The sequence below is a fragment of the Sorex araneus genome, chromosome 5 (assembly GCF_027595985.1).
Source record: "Sorex araneus isolate mSorAra2 chromosome 5, mSorAra2.pri, whole genome shotgun sequence".
NCBI classification, from domain to species: Eukaryota; Metazoa; Chordata; class Mammalia; order Eulipotyphla; family Soricidae; genus Sorex; species Sorex araneus.
The window spans coordinates 57251200-57268506 of record NC_073306.1 but is presented as its reverse complement, the minus strand read 5'-3'; the positions used below and the strand labels follow the sequence as shown (position 1 = coordinate 57268506).

General features: G+C 55.7%; 2 protein-coding genes across 3 annotated transcripts in view; one reads left to right on the top strand and one right to left on the bottom strand.

The window, feature by feature from the left end:
• Window positions 1-3401, top strand: part of SPEN (spen family transcriptional repressor) — an 88510-nt gene extending 85109 nt beyond the window's left edge. For both annotated transcript variants that reach the window (XM_004603362.2, XM_055139584.1), the window contains exons 12-15: window positions 106-615; window positions 1097-1291; window positions 1891-2049; window positions 2484-3401. In XM_004603362.2, the coding sequence (XP_004603419.2) occupies window positions 106-615; window positions 1097-1291; window positions 1891-2049; window positions 2484-2615 (996 nt within the window). In that variant the 3' untranslated portion in view covers window positions 2616-3401. The remainder of the gene's footprint in view (window positions 1-105; window positions 616-1096; window positions 1292-1890; window positions 2050-2483) is intronic.
• Window positions 3402-3653: 252 nt separating this feature from the next.
• The window catches only part of ZBTB17 (zinc finger and BTB domain containing 17), a 28525-nt gene continuing 14871 nt past the window's right edge, over window positions 3654-17307 (bottom strand). Inside the window, exons 3-16 of the mRNA XM_012931636.2 lie at window positions 11076-11282; window positions 10055-10243; window positions 8978-9118; window positions 8666-8785; window positions 7898-8154; window positions 7668-7810; window positions 7267-7567; window positions 6920-7007; window positions 6711-6827; window positions 6504-6624; window positions 6173-6303; window positions 5636-5845; window positions 5437-5526; window positions 3654-5355 (exon numbers count right to left, since the gene is read on the bottom strand). Coding sequence (XP_012787090.1) covers window positions 5072-5355; window positions 5437-5526; window positions 5636-5845; window positions 6173-6303; window positions 6504-6624; window positions 6711-6827; window positions 6920-7007; window positions 7267-7567; window positions 7668-7810; window positions 7898-8154; window positions 8666-8785; window positions 8978-9118; window positions 10055-10243; window positions 11076-11280 — 2397 coding nt within the window. The 5' untranslated portion in view covers window positions 11281-11282 and the 3' untranslated portion in view covers window positions 3654-5071. The remainder of the gene's footprint in view (window positions 5356-5436; window positions 5527-5635; window positions 5846-6172; window positions 6304-6503; window positions 6625-6710; window positions 6828-6919; window positions 7008-7266; window positions 7568-7667; window positions 7811-7897; window positions 8155-8665; window positions 8786-8977; window positions 9119-10054; window positions 10244-11075; window positions 11283-17307) is intronic.

Sequence of the window (17307 nt, the reverse complement as noted above, 5' to 3'; positions counted from 1 at the left end):
CGGAGGGTGTTACCATGCAGCAGTTCTGCCTGGGTCTGCTTGTAGGGAACCGGATGCTGTGCGTAATGGGCTCTAACTCTTCCTTTCTCTTTTCACCATATCCAGGGCCCCCCTCCTGAAGGTGAAGCCTTGCAGCCCACTCAGCCTACACAGTCTACACAGCCTCCCCCGCCCGTGCAGCCCCCTCAGCCTGCCCAGCCCACACAGTCCTGCCAGCCCTCCCCGCTCAGCCAGCCAGGCCAGCCACCAAGCAGCAAGATGCCTCAGGTCTCCCAGGAGGCGAAGGGGACCCAGACAGTAGTAGAGCAGCCCCGTCTCCCAACTGTACCTACAAATAGGCCAGTTGAACCTCATGCCCAGGTTCAGAGGACTCAAGCAGAAACAAACCAGACCTCCTATCCTTCCCCGGTGTCTGTCTCCTTGAAATCTGATCTCCCAGCTCCTCTTCCTGCTCAGGCTGCCCCAAAGCAGCCCTTGTTTGTCCCCACAACTTCAGGCCCCAGCACCCCTCCTGGACTTGCTCTGCCGCACATTGATGCCCAGCCCACCCCCAAACAAGATTCCTCTCCACACTTGACTTCCCAAAGGCCTGTGGATATGGTCCAGCTTCTGAAGGTAAAGATGCACAAGGGGCCTCCTCTCTACCTCATAGCTTAGTGTTGGGCTTCCCAGTGTATAGGAGGCCACAGGCGATCTTGAAGATGGCTAAACATGGAGGACCTAAGGATGTGGTTCCGCTTGGGTCCTGCAGAGCTGGGGGTTAGCCAAGCCACCCAGGTGGTACTTGTCGACCTCCAGGGCTGCACTTGGTGATGCTTGGAGACCATGTGGTTGAACCATACTCTCTCTCTTGCCCTGCTTTGTGCTCTCTTGGGGTTTTGTTTTTGGCAGTGCTTGGGTTTTTTTTTCCTGGCTCTGCACTCCGGGATCACTCCCAGCAATGCTTAGGGTGCCGTATGGGATCCCCCTGCTTTGTGGTATTTCTGAATGTTCTTCAATCCCATTTGACTTTGACTAATGATCTGCTGCTAGGGCCAGGTCTAGCATCTCTGCTCCATCCCATGAGCTTACTTCCTGTTTGTTTCCGTTTGAGCAGAAGTACCCCATTGTGTGGCAGGGCCTGTTGGCTCTCAAGAACGACACAGCTGCTGTGCAGCTCCACTTTGTCTCTGGCAACAATGTTCTCGCCCATCGATCCCTGCCCCTCTCTGAAGGAGGCCCTCCACTGAGGATTGCCCAGAGGATGCGACTGGAAGCTTCCCAGCTGGAAGGAGTTGCCCGAAGGATGACGGTAAGAGTGGGGCCAGGTGAGCAAGGGAAAGTGTAAGAGACCCCTCAATCTGCCTGTCTCAGGCTTGTCATAAGATGCCAGGATGGCATTCTGCATGAAGGCCACTCAATACCTCTATTGCAAACTACAACACCCAAAAGGAGAGAGAACAAAAGGGAATGCCCTGCCGCAGAGGCAGGGTGGGGTGGTGGGGGATGGAGAGGGCGGTGGGAGGGATTCTGGGAACATTGGTGGAAGAGAATGGGCACTGGTGGAGGGATGGGTAAATGATCACTGTATGACTGAGATGCAAACACGAAAGTTCATAAGTTTGTAACTGTACCTCATGATGATTCACTAATAAAAAATAAAATAAAAAAAAAGGATGGCATTCTGGAATGGAACTCAATAGGTTGGAGGGATGGCATGGCAAAATACCTCTAGACCTAGAAACAAGCTTAACCTTGTTCAGTGAGTATGAGGTTGTACTAAATAAAGATCATCTCAGGCGGGGCTTTTGTGGACTTAGAAAACAAGGTTTCCTGGATTAGACAGGCCTCTTCATGCATGGGCTGCTATTCTATGGGAATGACTGTCACTAACGGCTGTTTCTGCCCCAGGTGGAAACAGATTATTGTCTGCTGCTGGCTCTTCCCTGTGGCCGTGACCAAGAGGATGTGGTGAGCCAGACTGAGTCCCTCAAGGCTGCTTTCATCACTTATCTGCAGGCCAAGCAGGCAGCAGGGATCATCAATGTTCCCAACCCTGGCTCCAATCAGGTTAGCCAGTTTCCTTCCTAACACTTGCACAGGTTGCTAGGCTGGTCATGCCTCCACTGGTCTGGTGATGGGTTACCAGTGTCAACTAAGAAGTCCAGGAAAGTCTCCAAAAGTAGGTGGGTGAAGAGGTATTTTGGACAGGTGTATGGCAGAGGCATTGCTGCTCCTGGAAAGCTGAGATGAGAGGCTTCCCTTTAGCCGTGTTTAGAAGAGAGCCCCAGGGAGCTTGTTGATGCTTCCTTCCTAGCATCTAACTCGGCTGCTTCTGGTAGACAAATTCAGAGATGTTAGCCAGCTGGGAAACTGACCTAACCTGGCTTTCTGGACCGGGCCTTTTCAGAGCCCCCAGTGGAATTGTTTCAAGGGGAAAAATGGTAGTGGGATGGGTGATGTGAAGACAGGGTCCCACTTTTCTCTCTTGTTTCCCTCTCCAGCCTGCCTATGTGCTGCAGATCTTCCCACCCTGCGAGTTTTCGGAGAGTCACCTGTCCCGACTGGCCCCTGACCTTCTAGCCAGCATTTCCAACATTTCTCCCCACCTCATGATTGTCATTGCCTCTGTGTGAACCACCGAATGGTCATCACTCGGTGTGTTTTCCTGGGGCTCTGCAGCAAAAAATAAACACAGGACAACTCAGCCACGTGGAGGAAGAAGCTGCCGAAGGGGATAGACTCCACTGCCAGACGGCCAGCCTCGCCCTCCTGCCCACCTGCCCGCACAGTCGGACAGACCCCTGTGGGCAGTGGTGCTGCTACTCGTATGTTTACATGACATTTAGCCCAAGGACAGACCACCCACCGATGGACTCGCAGACACCTTGGGGCTGGGTTTCTCTCTCCTTTTTGGAGGAAAGGAACAGGGCAGTGGAATTAATTTTTGTTTTTGTTTTTAAGAAACAAAACAGAACTGCCTTTGCACTAAATTAGTGACTTGGACTTTTGCACAGTGAAGACAGGCTGCGACACTCTGGATGTCTTGGTGTGAACACACATCACAGACTCTAACCAGGACTTTGAACTTCTGCTGAAACCTTGGGGTCAAGGAACATTTCATCGGATTGTTTTGTCCCCACCCCATCCTTCCCCTTGCTCATTTGGATGTGTCACCTTTCTTAATTCTCTTGCCGCTACCATCTTTGATTCACCTGGGATGTACAGTTTACAATCAGAAAAGAGCAAACAAGGATTTTCTTTCTTGGTGGGGATATGCAGAACTTGGGATGTGTGTATATATAAATATATAATATATATAAATATATATAATACTGACTTAAATCAAATTCCCCTGACATACATTTTTTTTAATCTGTGCCAAAAATGTGTTTTCAGAGAAAATCTTATTTTCATACTCAGACTTTGTATTGTCACTCATTTGTATAAGTGAGCTTCGTTACAGCACGGGCCCTGCCCCTGAGATTTGGGAGTGTCACAGACACATATACACACACATACACACACACACACACACACACACACACACACACAGACTGTACAAAAAGAGACTGGCTAATCCCCTCTTCTTGTTACCTTGACCTCTCCCCCCAACTTCCTAACACTTATTAATTTATGAAACTGTTTTTCTCAGCGCAGTTTTGTTTTGTGTGTCCATTGGATTACAAACTTTATTAAAAAATACAAAACAAGTCAAGTGTGAATGTGATTGTCACTTGGGTGGGGAGACCAAGGGTTGCTCGCTTACGGGAAAAAAGCTATCCCTCCTCACATTTTGGCTTTTTCTCCCCGACCCCCTAGTTTGTAATGGGGGCTGACTTGTTCAGTATTTAATCCCCACCTCCCCAATACTAATCTCACTTACAAGAGATTTTTTATCACAGACACCAATCTTGAAGCATGTGCACTTGTGACACTGCAAGGTTTTGACTGGTTGAAAGGCACTTTAAATTCAATTACAAAATACCTTCATCTCCACCCCAAACTCAGAACCCCCTCAAGTGAGCTGTGTTGTCCCTCACCCCTTCCTCTTCTCTGGCTAAGGCACCAGCTGGCCTTGCAGCAGCAGACTGGCCTGGTGCTCCTGGTTTCCTCCTGCGGCAGTAGGACGGGGGCCAGGCTGGGGAGATGGGCACATGGGGACCACAGTGGGTAGTCTCACTTGCAATATGTTTCTCCTTTGAGGGGGAGAAGATGGCATTATCTCAGCGTCCAGGAGTACAGCTACCAGGGGCAAGCTGTGTGGGAAATGGCATCTGTCTCCCTACCCACGGGGGAAAGGAGCTGCTTGTAGTTTCTGTAACGCTGTGAGTGCCCCCACCCCCTGCTTCCCATTTCTCCACCAGAGCTGCTGATTGTTCCATCCTTCCAGACTCCTGGTCTGCTAGCAGAGACTGCGCTAATTCAGGGCAAATACATGTTCCCAACTGACAGCACTGGCTTGGCCTTAATCCTTGGGCCGGGATTACTGTGGTGTGTGTGGAGCCTTCCTGCTTCCCAAGCACACCGGGACTGGGCCAGTGGCCTGCTGGTCTGCCTACTCTGCTGCTCTGGGACAGGCTCTGAGCTGGGCTCTGTTGGGGCTCTGGGTTCTGGCAAACATGTGTGGCCAGTGCTTACTGGTCCAGCTTATTGAATTCTCAGGCAAGAGAGCAGAGTCATGTCTCTGCTGCAAGGTGCAGTGAGGCAGTCGAACCCTAAAACTGCATAGGTGTAAAGCCTGCAAAGAGGAGACTGGAATGACAGGGCAGGTGAGCCTGTGTTCTCTTGAGCCCCGAGTGTGCAGTCCCTACTCAGGTCACAGACCAGGCCGGTGGTACGGTTACTGTCCCAGTCTGTAGCAGGGACAGCCTGGCTTTCCCAAGAAAGAAGCAGGTCTCTGGCGGCTGGTTTCTTGTGGAGCAGCCCTTCTGCAGTATCGGCCCAGGTTACCAGCTCCCCACCCCACCCCCTAGGGAGCTGAAGGCAGCATTAGAAAATAATCAAATTTATTCTCTCTAGAGGATGGGGCCACCCCTCTCAGTTATAGGGTGCCATCCATCCTTAAATAAACAGGAGGAGGGATACCTGCTCACTCAGCAGGCGGTGGACATTCAGAGGCGCTGGGGGGCATCTCTGCCAGAGCCGGCTGCCCATCAGCCCCGTCCCGAGGGCGGAAGACCAGTTCCCCAGCCTGCAGCACCTGCCCAGCTGGCCATGTGCCGCCTGGCCCATACTGCTGATAGAAGTCTGCGTCCGTCTGGAACATGACCAGTGCCTGGGCTGTGTGGATTCGCACGTGCTGCGCCAGGCTGTTGGCATCCAGGAACTTGTCCCCACAGGAGTCACAGGCATAGAGGATATGAGTGTTGGGGTCTGTGGGAGGTGGGGCTATGGTCAGGACTGAAGGGATGCCTGGGGTCCACCAGCTTGCACACCCTAGCCGGCCCCTCTCACCTTCTTCCTGTACTTGCTTCACAGCTTTGCTGATCTCAGCTTTAAGCACTTCTGTCTCGTCAGCAGTCACTGCAGCCCCCACGGGTACCACTGTGGGCAGAATCAGCAGGACCTAAGGCTAGAGGCACCTGCCGCCTTGTGGCCATCCCAGAGGCGGTCTGCCCTGGACCACCCCTACCCTGTTGCCCACAGCCCGCACCTGTGAGCTGAGTGACGGCTGTTGCTGCCAGTGCCTCAGTGGCCAGTGTGACCATGTCATCAACAGTGACCACACTGACCTCACCACCCTCTTCTGGCTCCAGGATTTTGATGCCTGCCTTGCCCTGGTGCACAGTCTTCACATGGGAACGCAAGTTGTCCACTCGGTTGAAGCCTCGACCACACTTGTCACACAGGTAAGGCTTCTCTCCTGGGGGGGGAGGCAAGGTTCTCTCCTGCCATTGGGGGGAGTGGGGGAGGGGGGAGGACCTCAGTGGCCTCCAGCTTCCCCAGCAACCTTCTTATTTACAGTAGGAAGTGCTCTGGGGCGGCCACCAGAGCTGCACAGAAGACTCGAGTGGTCTCTGCACCTTCCGGAACGCCTAAGAAAATGGGGTCCTCCTCTGAACTCAATACCTTCAAGGCCACCTGCAGCAAGTGCCAGTATCCAAGGCTGGATCTGGGGTCCCTCCCTTCCTACCACCTCGCCCCCTGGAGCAGGGGTTGGGACAGGGCTGAAAGGTGGACACCTGCTCACCAGTATGGATGATGATGTGCTTGGAGAGGTCCCCGACATTGACGAAGGCCTTACTGCACACGCTGCACTTGTGGGGCCGGATGTTGTCGTGGTGGCGAATGTGATTGGCCAACTGGCTGGACTGGACAAACCTGTAGGGGTGGAAAGGAAGCGGCTCACCGTGAAGGGAAGCTGGGCGGGGGGGCCTCCTGCATCAGCGTCTGGATTGGAAAGGACTCTTGGGGACCCATGCTGCTCAGTTCCCCGCCGAGTCCTAGATGGGTCTTCTAACCCCCAGGGTGCCCCAGGACCCCTGTGCGCCAGGCAGGGGTGGCTGGCAGTGGGGCAGGACCTCTTGCCGCAGCGCTCACAGACGTAGGGCTTCTCCCCGGTGTGCTGGCGGACGTGGGCGATGAGGGAGCTGGCCTGGGTGAAGGCCTTGCCGCACATCACGCACTGGCAGGGCTTCTCACCTGGGGACAGAGACGGGAGAAGGTGGGGGTGCCCGCTTCGCCCAGGCCCCTCCCGGCCCCCCGCACTGCTGGCTATGCTCACCCACCCGTGTGGATCCGGACGTGCCGCTGCAGGGCGCCGGGGTCTGCAAACTGCCGCTGGCAGTGGATGCACACATAAGGCTTCTCCCCGCTGTGGATCCGGAGGTGCCGCTTCAGGTTCCCTGCAGCGAGACGAGGGTAGGCCTGGCACAGGGCACCAGGAGGCAGCTTCGGAGCTGAGGGCAAGCAGGCAGCCTGGGTGCCCTGGACCTACCTGAGGTGGTGAACTGCTTCCCACACTCGCGACACTTGAGGGGCCCATCTGCGATGTGAATCTTCAGGTGGGCCTTGAGGTTCCCCACCTGTGCCCAGATTTTAGGAGGGGTGGGGGTGGTGGTCATCAGGAGGGTCGCCCTACAGAACTGGCCTCAGCAGCCCCTCCCCTCAAGGCTACTGGAATGTTCTAGGATGCATCCGTGAGAGGAACCCTCCCAGTTCTTCCCGAAGTCTCTTCTGCCACAGCCTGCCCTCCCAAACTTCTCTAGGAGGAGCTCAACACCCTGGCTCAAGGAGACCCCTAGAGGCCCATCCGGGGGGGTGCCCTGCCCGTAGTCCCCACACCTGATTGAACTTCTTGTCACAGTGAGGGCACTTGTGCTCCTTGTCGGTGTCGTGGGTCTCCAGGTGGCGCATCTTGGAGGTGGGGTCGGAGAAGGAACGGCCGCAGTAGTCGCACTGGTAGGGCTTCTCGCCGCTGTGCACCAGCTGGTGCCGCTTGAGGTTGCCTGAGGTGGTGAAGAGCTTGCCGCAGTCCTCGCAGCGGTAGCGCGCCTCGCCCGAGTGCCGCTTCTTGTGCAGGTTCAGCAGGCTGATGAGCCGGTAGCTCTTGCCGCACTCCTCGCAGCTATATGGCTTCAGTGGGCTGTGGTCAGAGGCAGAGGGGCGAGGAGGGGTCGCAGGGTGCCCAGAAGGCTAGGGTCCGGCGGGAGGGAGCAAGTCGGGGGACAGGGGGCGGTTTGTACCTGTGGGTCTTCTCATGGGCCTTGCAGGCTGCCGGGTCGGAGAAGGCCTTGCTGCACTCTCGGCAGGAGAAGGGTTTCTCGCCCGTGTGGATACGGATGTGCCGCTTGAAGTTCCCCGTGTGCGTGAACTCCTTCCCACAGTCCTGCGGGAGGGAAGCAGTGATGTGGGGGTGGCTGGACCAGGCCCGAGGCCGGGGCGGGCTATGGGAGGACACACCCTGCGGCCGCACCTCACACTTATGGATGACCGAGCCATAGGCCTTGGACTCGGTCCGGTCGCCATAGGTGCCGGAGCGCAGGCCCCGGGCCTCTGCACCCAGCTCCTGCCCCGAGTCTGTGCTCGCTGACTCCTCACTCTCCTCAGGGGCCTCTCCCTTCTCCAGCTGCAGCCCCTCTTCCTTGACCATAGTGGGCGGGGCACCCTCCTCCTCCTCTTCCTCCTCCTCACGCTCCTCTTCTCCTTTTCTGGCAGGCTCCACCTCCATCTCTGTGATGAGAAGGGCAGCGCTGACATGGACGGGCAGGGAGGGCTCCAAGGGGCTCCAAGGAGGTGGCCATTGGGCCAGAGCGACAGTACAGCAGGCAGGGCGTTTGCCTTGCACGTTGCTGACCCAGTTGCAATTTCCAGCAACCCATACAGTCCCCTGAGCACTACTAGGTAAGGCTCAAAAGTCAGAGTAAAAAAAAAATAATATGAAGGGACAGCCCAGAGGCAGGCAAAACCCCAGGCCAAGTCAGGCCTGGCTGTCATGCCTGCACAGAGGAGTCCCATCCGTGGTCCCCAGCACGGCTGGGAAGCACCCAGCCAGACTGCCAAGGGGCAGTGGCTCCCCCACAGTGGGAGAAGCCAAAGCATCTGGGCTGGTCAGCAGCATGCCCGGGACACAGCCGAAGCAGAGCGGGGAGAGCTGAAGCAGGAGGACGGCTCTGGAGCAGAAGGGCCTGTCGGGGCAGGGGGCAGGGGGCCAGGCCCCGGGCCGGGAGTGCAGACATAGTACCTTGCTCCGAGCTCTCTGACAAGGCGGCCTCAGCAGCAGCCATGCTACTCGTGGGGTCGGGCTTGAGCTCCACAGGTGGGGGCTCCCGGGGGGCATCTGCCTTCTCTGTCGGCTCCGCACCTGGGTTGGGGAGTGGGGATACCAGAAACTGAATGAGGACACTCTGTCCAGGGGCCACAGGCCCTGGTGGAGGCCATGCCTGGGGCTGGAGCAGCACAACCCTGCACAGGTTGAACAGAGACCGACAAGTAACAGCAGATGATTCTGGGTCCCCTGGGCTACTCCCTGCACCCCCTCTGCACCCCCGCTCACCACTGGCTGCGCTCTCTGCCTGGCCGCCTCGTTCCTCCTTGGGCTCCCTGCCTGGGCCGTGAGGGGCCCTGCTGCTGGCGGACTCCAGCTCGCTCACTGTGGTGACCGCCGTCTTCTCCTCTTTGGCTCTCCTGTCCGGCCCTGGAGACAGACCCAGACAGATGCGCTGTTTCAAGCACTCCATAGGGATCCAGACTGCTCACAGGTTTCCAAATTTATTTTGGCCTATTGCCCTATTGCCCTCTAAAAAAAAAAATCACTCAGCAGCCCCTTGGAAATTGACCTAATAGAACAGAAAGCTCTCCCTAGGAGCACGTGTGTGTGTGTGTGTGTGTGTGTGTGTGTGTATACACAATATTTTCCCAATGGGTGTGTGTTTGTGGGTGTGGGTGCGTGCGCACGCGTTTGTACATCTTTCCCCCAAGGGTGCATGTGTATATGTGTGTGCTCCATGGGTGTATGTGTGTGTACATCATTCACCCAAGTGTGTGTGTGTGTGTGTGTGTGTGTGTGTGTGTGTGTACACACATCATTCCCCCATGGGGTCAGGGGGATCTGTACTGCCACTTGGAGTGGCTTGTTGGTTTCTTTGTTCACCAAATGCCATGCAGGCAAACAATCCACACCATGCTGGGTCCCAGAAAACTACAGTCACACAGGGCTATTGGGGGGAGCAGAGCGGCGACCGGCTCAGCATTCAGCTCTCAGGGGTCAAGTGCCACTCCCTTGAAAGGTTCCACAAAAAATCACAGCTGCCCGGGCAACAGCAAGCCTTCCCAAGGCGGTCAGGAGAGTAGAAAGGCACTTAGGAGATACAGGAGCAGCAAACCCCAAGCTCAAGGTCTTGAATGGGGCATGGCTGCCCGGTTCTCCCTGGCAGCAAAGCACAAGGGCAGGAAAGGAACAAACGGGCAGAAGGGCCCTCCAGTGGCCTGCCTGAGAATTAACTGTGGTAGATGCAGCACCTTCCATCACAGGCAAGACCAAATGTGGAAACTGAGCCAGAATGGTTCACCCCGAGAGGCACAGCCCCCACCAGAAGCCCTGTGCTCAAGAGCCGCCTGCCAATCAGCTTACCTTCTGTGGCGGGGACCTCGGGATTCCTGTCAGGGCTGGGGGTCGGCTCGGCAAGTGACTTGAGGGCATGACAGGCTGTGATGATGTCCTGCATCTGCAGGAAGCTGGCCACGGCCAGCACATCATCCACATTCTCAGGGTTCAGGCTCAGCTTGGCCGTGTACATAAATTCCAGCACCTGCCCCAGGCCTGCCAAGGACACACACCGCTGTCACAAACCCACTTCAATGCCTGTGTCAAAACCTGCCCAGCTGCCCCGCACACCGGAAGGATCTAACAATTCATGAAAAACGAGTGTCAGGCTACCATCTCCACCCCCACCCCTACTCCGCCGGTCCTTTTGGGGAGGAAAAGGCGGGGCGCTGAGATTCAGAGCAGACAGTAGTCTCCAAGATAGGGGTAGACACCCACCCTGCATGGAGGCCAGAGGCCATGAATTTGTGCAGGGTGGACAATGCAAGCCTCACAGGAGGATGGGACTAAATGCCCGCCCCAACAGTGGACAGAGGGTGTGACCACCTGTCCCGAGCACACTCCAACTGGAGTATGTCAGCGCTGTCTTTCCTTAGGGCTCGGCCAGTCACCTGACCTCTCTGGGTCTCTGCTTCCATATCTAAAATGGGGGGCTGCCTGCCTGACCTCTGGGCATGCCATACCGTTCTGGCTGGGGAGCCTGCGTCTAGAAGCAGTTCCTTCCTGATGCCTCCCCTGCCCCATTCACACCAGCCTCACTAGAGTGAGCACAGGAGGCGGCGCAGGCTTGACTGAGCAGTGACAGGAGTCGGACGCTCGGAGCCCACATGGCCTCTGTTCCCTCTGCTCAGCTTGTTTATCCCAGTCAGAAGAGGTGCCACATGTGGCAGGAACTTAGTACCCACACACTGATGGCCTGATTCCTGTGTGCGAGGCCTGGCACTCCCCAGCGTGAAGGGGCTGCTTGCAGGAGGGCAGGGACTGTGTCAGGAGGACCAGCCACAGCTTCCGGCCCTCAGCAAGCTGGGCCCTGGACCCAACAGGGTACCTGCCGCATTACTGATGTCCAAGTGCACCACGTCCTTCTGGTCCACGAAGAGCATCTTGAAGTACTCGCTGCAGGCTGCCAAAACTGCTTTATGGGCCTTAAAATCCACACCATCCACCACAAAAGTGCAGTCGCACAAGAGCCCCAGCTGCCGTTGCTGATTCAGCTGCTCCAAGACATGCTGACTGTGCTGGGGGAAATCCATTGCTGGGGAAAGCCCGGGACCTCGTGTTAGGCAGAGAATGGACGCGCTAGCCCCCAAACTCCAGGTGAGAAATGCAGAGAGATGGAAAGATTCACACAAGCCCACAAAAGAGGAAGGAACTACAAACGCCTGCTACCAGCAAGACCACCAGGGGTGTGGAGGACCCGAGGCTTACTGGCCAGGAAATTTCAAGAATCACAGAGCACTGCAGAACACAGAATGGTCACCTTTGGTCCTTTCTGGGAATCCCAGAAGTCAAAGCACAAATATAAACATCACTGATTACTGTCAGCAATTTCAAATACAGAAACAGGTTAGCTTAAGAGTTTTGTTTTGTTTTTTTCATTGGGTTTTTGTTTTGTTTTGTTTTGTTCTTGATTTTACAAAATGCATGACAAAAATCTTAGAATTAAAGACAATTAAAAGCATCTGGCTTTGTGAAGACCTTTCTCTTTTGTTCTGGTTTTTCAATGGTGAAATAAGTGTTTAGAAGGTTGATGTTACAGCCTAGCTATGTTAGGAATCAACCCTCCCTGGCCTCACCCTTGGGGTTCTGCGAAAGCTCCCTCGACGCTGGTGGAGCAGGCTGTGGATACCCCCCTCTGTCAGGCTGGAGACTCCATAATGGGGGGAGGGAGCTTCTACTTCCAGAAACCTCAGCCCTGAAGAATCCTCCCCCCCCCCCACCCCAGGCAACAGTCTCTGGGAAAAGCTGCATTTAATGTGCTATACCACACTCTCTCAGCCAAGGGCAGGAAAATGCCATGGCCTGGGGCTGGCTCATAAGGAAACACACAGGCCGTGGCAAAGGACTCCGCTAGAACAGCTCTCCCACCCCTCTCCCTTGCCCCCAGCCCCGCAGCCCAGGATCAGCCTCAGCTCAGCATTTTCAGCCTGTCCTGAAGAAAGATGCTGCTCCAAAATCAAAGTGTCCCCTCTCCTGGGGGTGGGTAACACCACTCCATGCGCCTCCCGCCCTGGCCCAGCAGGTGACAAGGGGCCATTTTTCTTTCTGCTCCTCCAAACCTCTTCTCCGAGGTCTGAGTCTGCCCAGAACTGCTCAGGCCGCTCCCCAGTTACATCAGCCTCTTGGGGATGAGTCACCCCACAAGGCGCTGCCGAGAAGGCGACCATGTATGGCTGTGTGGGTGCTGAGCTGCCTTGAAGGCCACACCCTCTCCTACTGAGCCTCAGGAGAACACAGCCCCCCTACCCCGCCCCACCTGGGGTGACCAGAAACTTTCCAGAGGTTGAAGACTCACTGGGGGCGGGTGGGGCCCCTCCAGCTCTCCTGTGCTCAGGATCCCACCCCACCTGCCACCACCCAGGCTGTCCTGCCTTCCCAGCCAGCCCTGCTGCTGGGAGCTCTGTTATTAGTGTCTGGTCAGAGCTCTTCAAAGTGTGAGCAGGCAAGGGCAGGAAGCCTGCCCTGGCGCCCGTCTGTTGAGGTAAGGCCTGTCTGTGGTGGCCAGGCCTTATGGTTCCTGCGTCCCAAACTTGGGCAACCCCGACTCTGGAGTCCCTCGCCCGGCGCGGAAAGGGAGGGGCCGCAGGTCCCACAAATCAGGCTCCTCAACCAGCCTCAGAACTTTCCAGTCAGTCCAAATCCTTCCCTCCTGGCAGGGGGCCCCCTTCCCTTCCTCAGCCTTGCCAGGTGCTAACCCCAAATCCTGGACTCAGCAAGCACCAGGTGACGCCTCCCCCCGGCCCCCAAACTGAGGTCTCTCAGGCCTTGGCTGCAGCCTGCTCAGAGGAAATTGTCCAGCTGGAGCACTACTAGGCCCGTGGGAAAGATAAACATGAGAAAAGCTGCCTGGCTAATGGGGGTGGGAGGGGGAGGGTGGGGAGGGTGCTGCTGGCTCCAGGGGACCCCACTGGAGAAGCCACAAGCCACATATGCTGGCAGCTTCCAGGGAACAGCCCCAGGCCAGGCACCTCCTCCCTGCCAGGGCTCTCCTCCGGGGAGAACAGGCAGTGCCTGCCTTGCTCTTACTTTCAGAGGCCTTGGGGAGAAGGCAGGGGAAGTCCCTGAGAGAGTGTGGGGAGAGCCTGTCCTTCCCTCTGGCCCCCAGGAGGGTGGCTCTGTGCTTTGCTCTCACCCACCGCTAATGACCAGAGTCTTGCCATGGAGAGACTGCCCAGAGCTCGCCCGGTGTGTGCACGGACGGAGAAAACCAGGGCCTGAAAATTCCCGGGGCAGCCTCCATTGCCAGTCCATCCTGGCAAAAAGTAGGAAGAGGAACAACAGGGCAAAAGGAAAGGAGAGAGAAGCCAGAGAAAGGGAGAAAAAGAGGAACTCAAAGAAAGGGAAAAAGAAAAGTGTCAGTCGGCCCACAGATAAGCACCTCTGAAGTTTAAAGAAGTCAATCATGGGGGCTGGAGCAATAGCATAGCGGGGAGGGCATTTGCTTGGCACTCGGCCGACCTGGGTTTCGTTCCCAGCATCCCATATGGTCCCCTGAGCATCACCAGGGGTAATTCCTGAGTTCGGAGCCAGGAGTAACCCCTGTGCATCGCCGGGTGTGACCCAAAAAGCAAAAACAAAAACCAAAAAACAAAGAAGTCAATCATGGGATCAGCCCCCCAGGAGTGGGAGCAGGAAGGGGTGACTCCCACAGGAGCTATAGGCCTAGGGCTTCTAGTCTCACAGGGTTGGTAGGGTTCAGGGGCCGCCAGGCTGCCTCACAGCAAAAGGCTCCAGTCCCCCAGCTGCTGCCCATTTAGAAAGATCACAGCGACTTCTCTCCCCAAGGAGTTGTGGTGAGCGGGAGCTCCTTCCTTCAGAGGGGCTGGGCTAGAACATGACAGCACCCGGCCTAACTTGTCACTGCCTGTGGTCTTCAGTGGCAGAAAACCCACTGGATCTAGGTTTTGCGGGGACCAGGAAGCAGTGACTAGAGGCCCTGCCTGGACCCCCTGTGGTGCACAGAAAATGGCGGGGAGGGGGGCCTGCCCCTCCTCAAGTGCTGCAATCAGCAGTCCCCGTAAAAAGTACTCAGGATCAGAGCCAGCAAGACTGTGTAGGGGACTTGCCTTGCACGTGGCTGACCTGGGTTGAATCCCCAGCATCCCATATGGTCCCCTGATCTTGCCAGGAGTAAGCACTGAGCATCATCAGGTGAGTCTGCTCTGCCCCGTGCCCTGCCCCACGCCCTGCCCCATGGGGAAAAAAAAAGAATGAGTAGGAGTTCTCCAGCCATCTATGTTATCTTACAGCCAGTTGGGGCCCAAAAACCAAAAAAAAAAAAAGGAAATAAGAAACTGCTGCTGCATTCTGGTGAGCAACGCGGCCCGGACAATGCTCCGGACCCGATTCGGGGCCAGCAACACCGGGGGGCCGGAGGGAGGAGGTGCCGCCAGCACACCTTCTCCGGATGGAACCCCGGCGCCACTGAGCAGCAACTAACACGGCTCCAGGATTCGGGACTGGGACAGATCCAAGCCACGCGGCCGCTAGCGCAGCCGCGCGACCTTTTCTAAAACCTGAAAACATACAATCTTTGAATGGAAAACTAATTATCAAATGCCTCCTTATTAGGGCTATCTTGTTTGGGGATATAACTCCCACAACAATAGTGAGTTTTGTGTTGAAATATGGAACGTAATCAAGGTGAAGAGAAAATAAAGTGAGGTTCATCAGTTATACAGTTGGGGTGGGGGCGGGGGGCATACCGGGGATTTGGGTGGTGGAATATGGGCACTGGGGAAGGGATGGTGTTTGAATACGGTATAACTGAGACATAAACCTGAGAACTCTGTAACTCTCCACTTGGTGATAAAATTTAAAAAATATAAAAAAAAAAGAAACTGCTGCTGGTCTAAGCCAGTATTTTATGTGGCTCCCTGGGACTCCCCCACACTACAGCCCCAGGCATTCTATGGGGACACAGGTGAGCAATCGCATACATGTGGGGGAAATCACAGCTCAAGATTAGGTGGCTAACTGGTAGGGTGTGGGGGGGAGGGGCACACAGGAAGGAAACCAAGCCGGAAGTGGCACGCAGTTGGAAAAAGACTGAAAACTACTGGGCTCAGTTATTGGACTCAGGTGGTTTGTTGGCACAGAGAGACAAGTAACCTAGAGGGGAGAACCATAAAAAAAGAATGATTCACCAAAACAACTTAGGAGAGCAGGGAGAGGCCAGCTGGGGTCTTCTGAGATACCAGGAGTCCTCTGTTCACTAGTTCGGACACGCCTAGATTGTCATTTAAATTTGGAGGTGGGGAAGATAATACAGAGGTTAAGACGCTTGAGTGTGCCTTGTATGCAGCTATCCCTGGGTTCAATCCCCAGCACATCTGGTCCCCCCAGCAATGCCAGGAGTCACTCCTGAGCACCACCAGCAATATAGAATTATATTATTATAATAAATTATAATTTTACTATAAATAAAACAAAGCAGAAAGCATTTTTTACGTAACAGTTAAAAGTGCACACTTCCGGGGCTGGAGCAATAGCACAGCGGGTAGGGCGTTTGCCTTGCACACGGCCGGCTCGGGTTCGATTCCCAGCATCCCATATGGTCCCCTGAGCAGCGCCAGGGGTAATTCCTGAATGCAGAGCCAGGAATGACCCCTGTGCATCACCGGGTGTGACCCAAAAAGCAAAAAAATAAAAAAAGGTGCACACTTCCTGTACTGCTGAGATTTTCCAAAATTGAACAAAGATTTGAAGAACATAGCGAGATGGGTGCTACACTACTCAGTGTTTGTGAAGAGAGGGCAGTTTCCAGCCCTGCTCCTGGCGGCTCTATTCGGGGGTTGTCCCACGACCTGGCGCATCCAGCACAGCTGCAAAAGCGGCCCTATAGGAGTGGAGTCTGGCAGGGAAGGGGAGGGGCTTAGAAAACTCAGCCCACCTCTGGCCTTCCGTTCCCAAACACCCACGCACTGCTGACCCAGGCAAGGTTCACGAAGTTCACACGGCTCTATCCAGCTGACTGGAATCCCAGGTCTCCCCCAGACAAGAAGAGGGCACCTATGTTGTTCAACACACCAAGCCACACGGTCCCAGCCCAAGCCTTAGTTCCAGGAACTACAAGCCTGATTGCTCTGGGCACCAAGTTTCACACTGCAGCTCTAAGATGTTGGTTGGGCCGGTTCGGTCCCAAGAGAGTGCACAGTGGGGAGGGCACTTGCCTTGCATGCTGCTGACCCAGCAGCCCCCGCCCCCCAGGGTCTCCAGAACCTGCCAGGAGTGATCCTTGAGCACAGAACCAAGAGTAAATCCTGAGTACCACCAGGTGTGGCCCCACACGCAGAACAAGACACACGGACTGGCGAAGAGGTTCAGCCCTGGACGACACTCGTGGGTCAGGCCAGCGGGCCCTGAATCCAGTTTCCACACCTCCCAGAGGAGCAGGTGGGCAGTCTCCAACAGTGGGGGAGAGCGGGCCTGCCCTCCTCCTGGGGCACAGGGCGAGTTAGGCTGGGGAGTGCCCGACAAACTGCTGTGAGCAGATACAGACTGTAGCGGGTGGTTTCAACCGGCCCCTCTGCTCAGCCCAGCGGGTGCACTCAGCAACTACTTAGTGGCTTGACCTGGTTTAGAAGCTGTAATCATGACCCATTCCTTTGAAATGGAACCTGGCAAAGCCTGGGACCTCAGTGGAGGGAGGGAGGGAGGGAGGGAGGGAGGAAGAGAGATAGAAACAGAGACAGAGAGACAGAGACAGAGAGGAGAGAGAGAGGACGGGCTCCAGGCAAGAACCACTCAGGGTGGTTCTCTCAGCTAGGAAAGCACTTTATATGGAACCAAGGCTGTGCCAAACCGCGAGGGTACCCCCAGGGAAAGAGGGAGCACCTGCCCCGAGGCCTAAGTGAGTCCACAGGCCATGCACAGCGCCATCTCACAGTCGAATGCGCCCCTGTCACACAGGAAACAGGACAGAGGTCATTAGCAAGCACTGACCAGCAGGCAAGCTGTCCAAACTGCCCCATAACCAGAAGCTGTTATGCCTGCTACAAAGGAGACCCTGATCCTGACAGACAACAGGCTCTGGCTCCCAGAACACGCTGGGCCCAGCT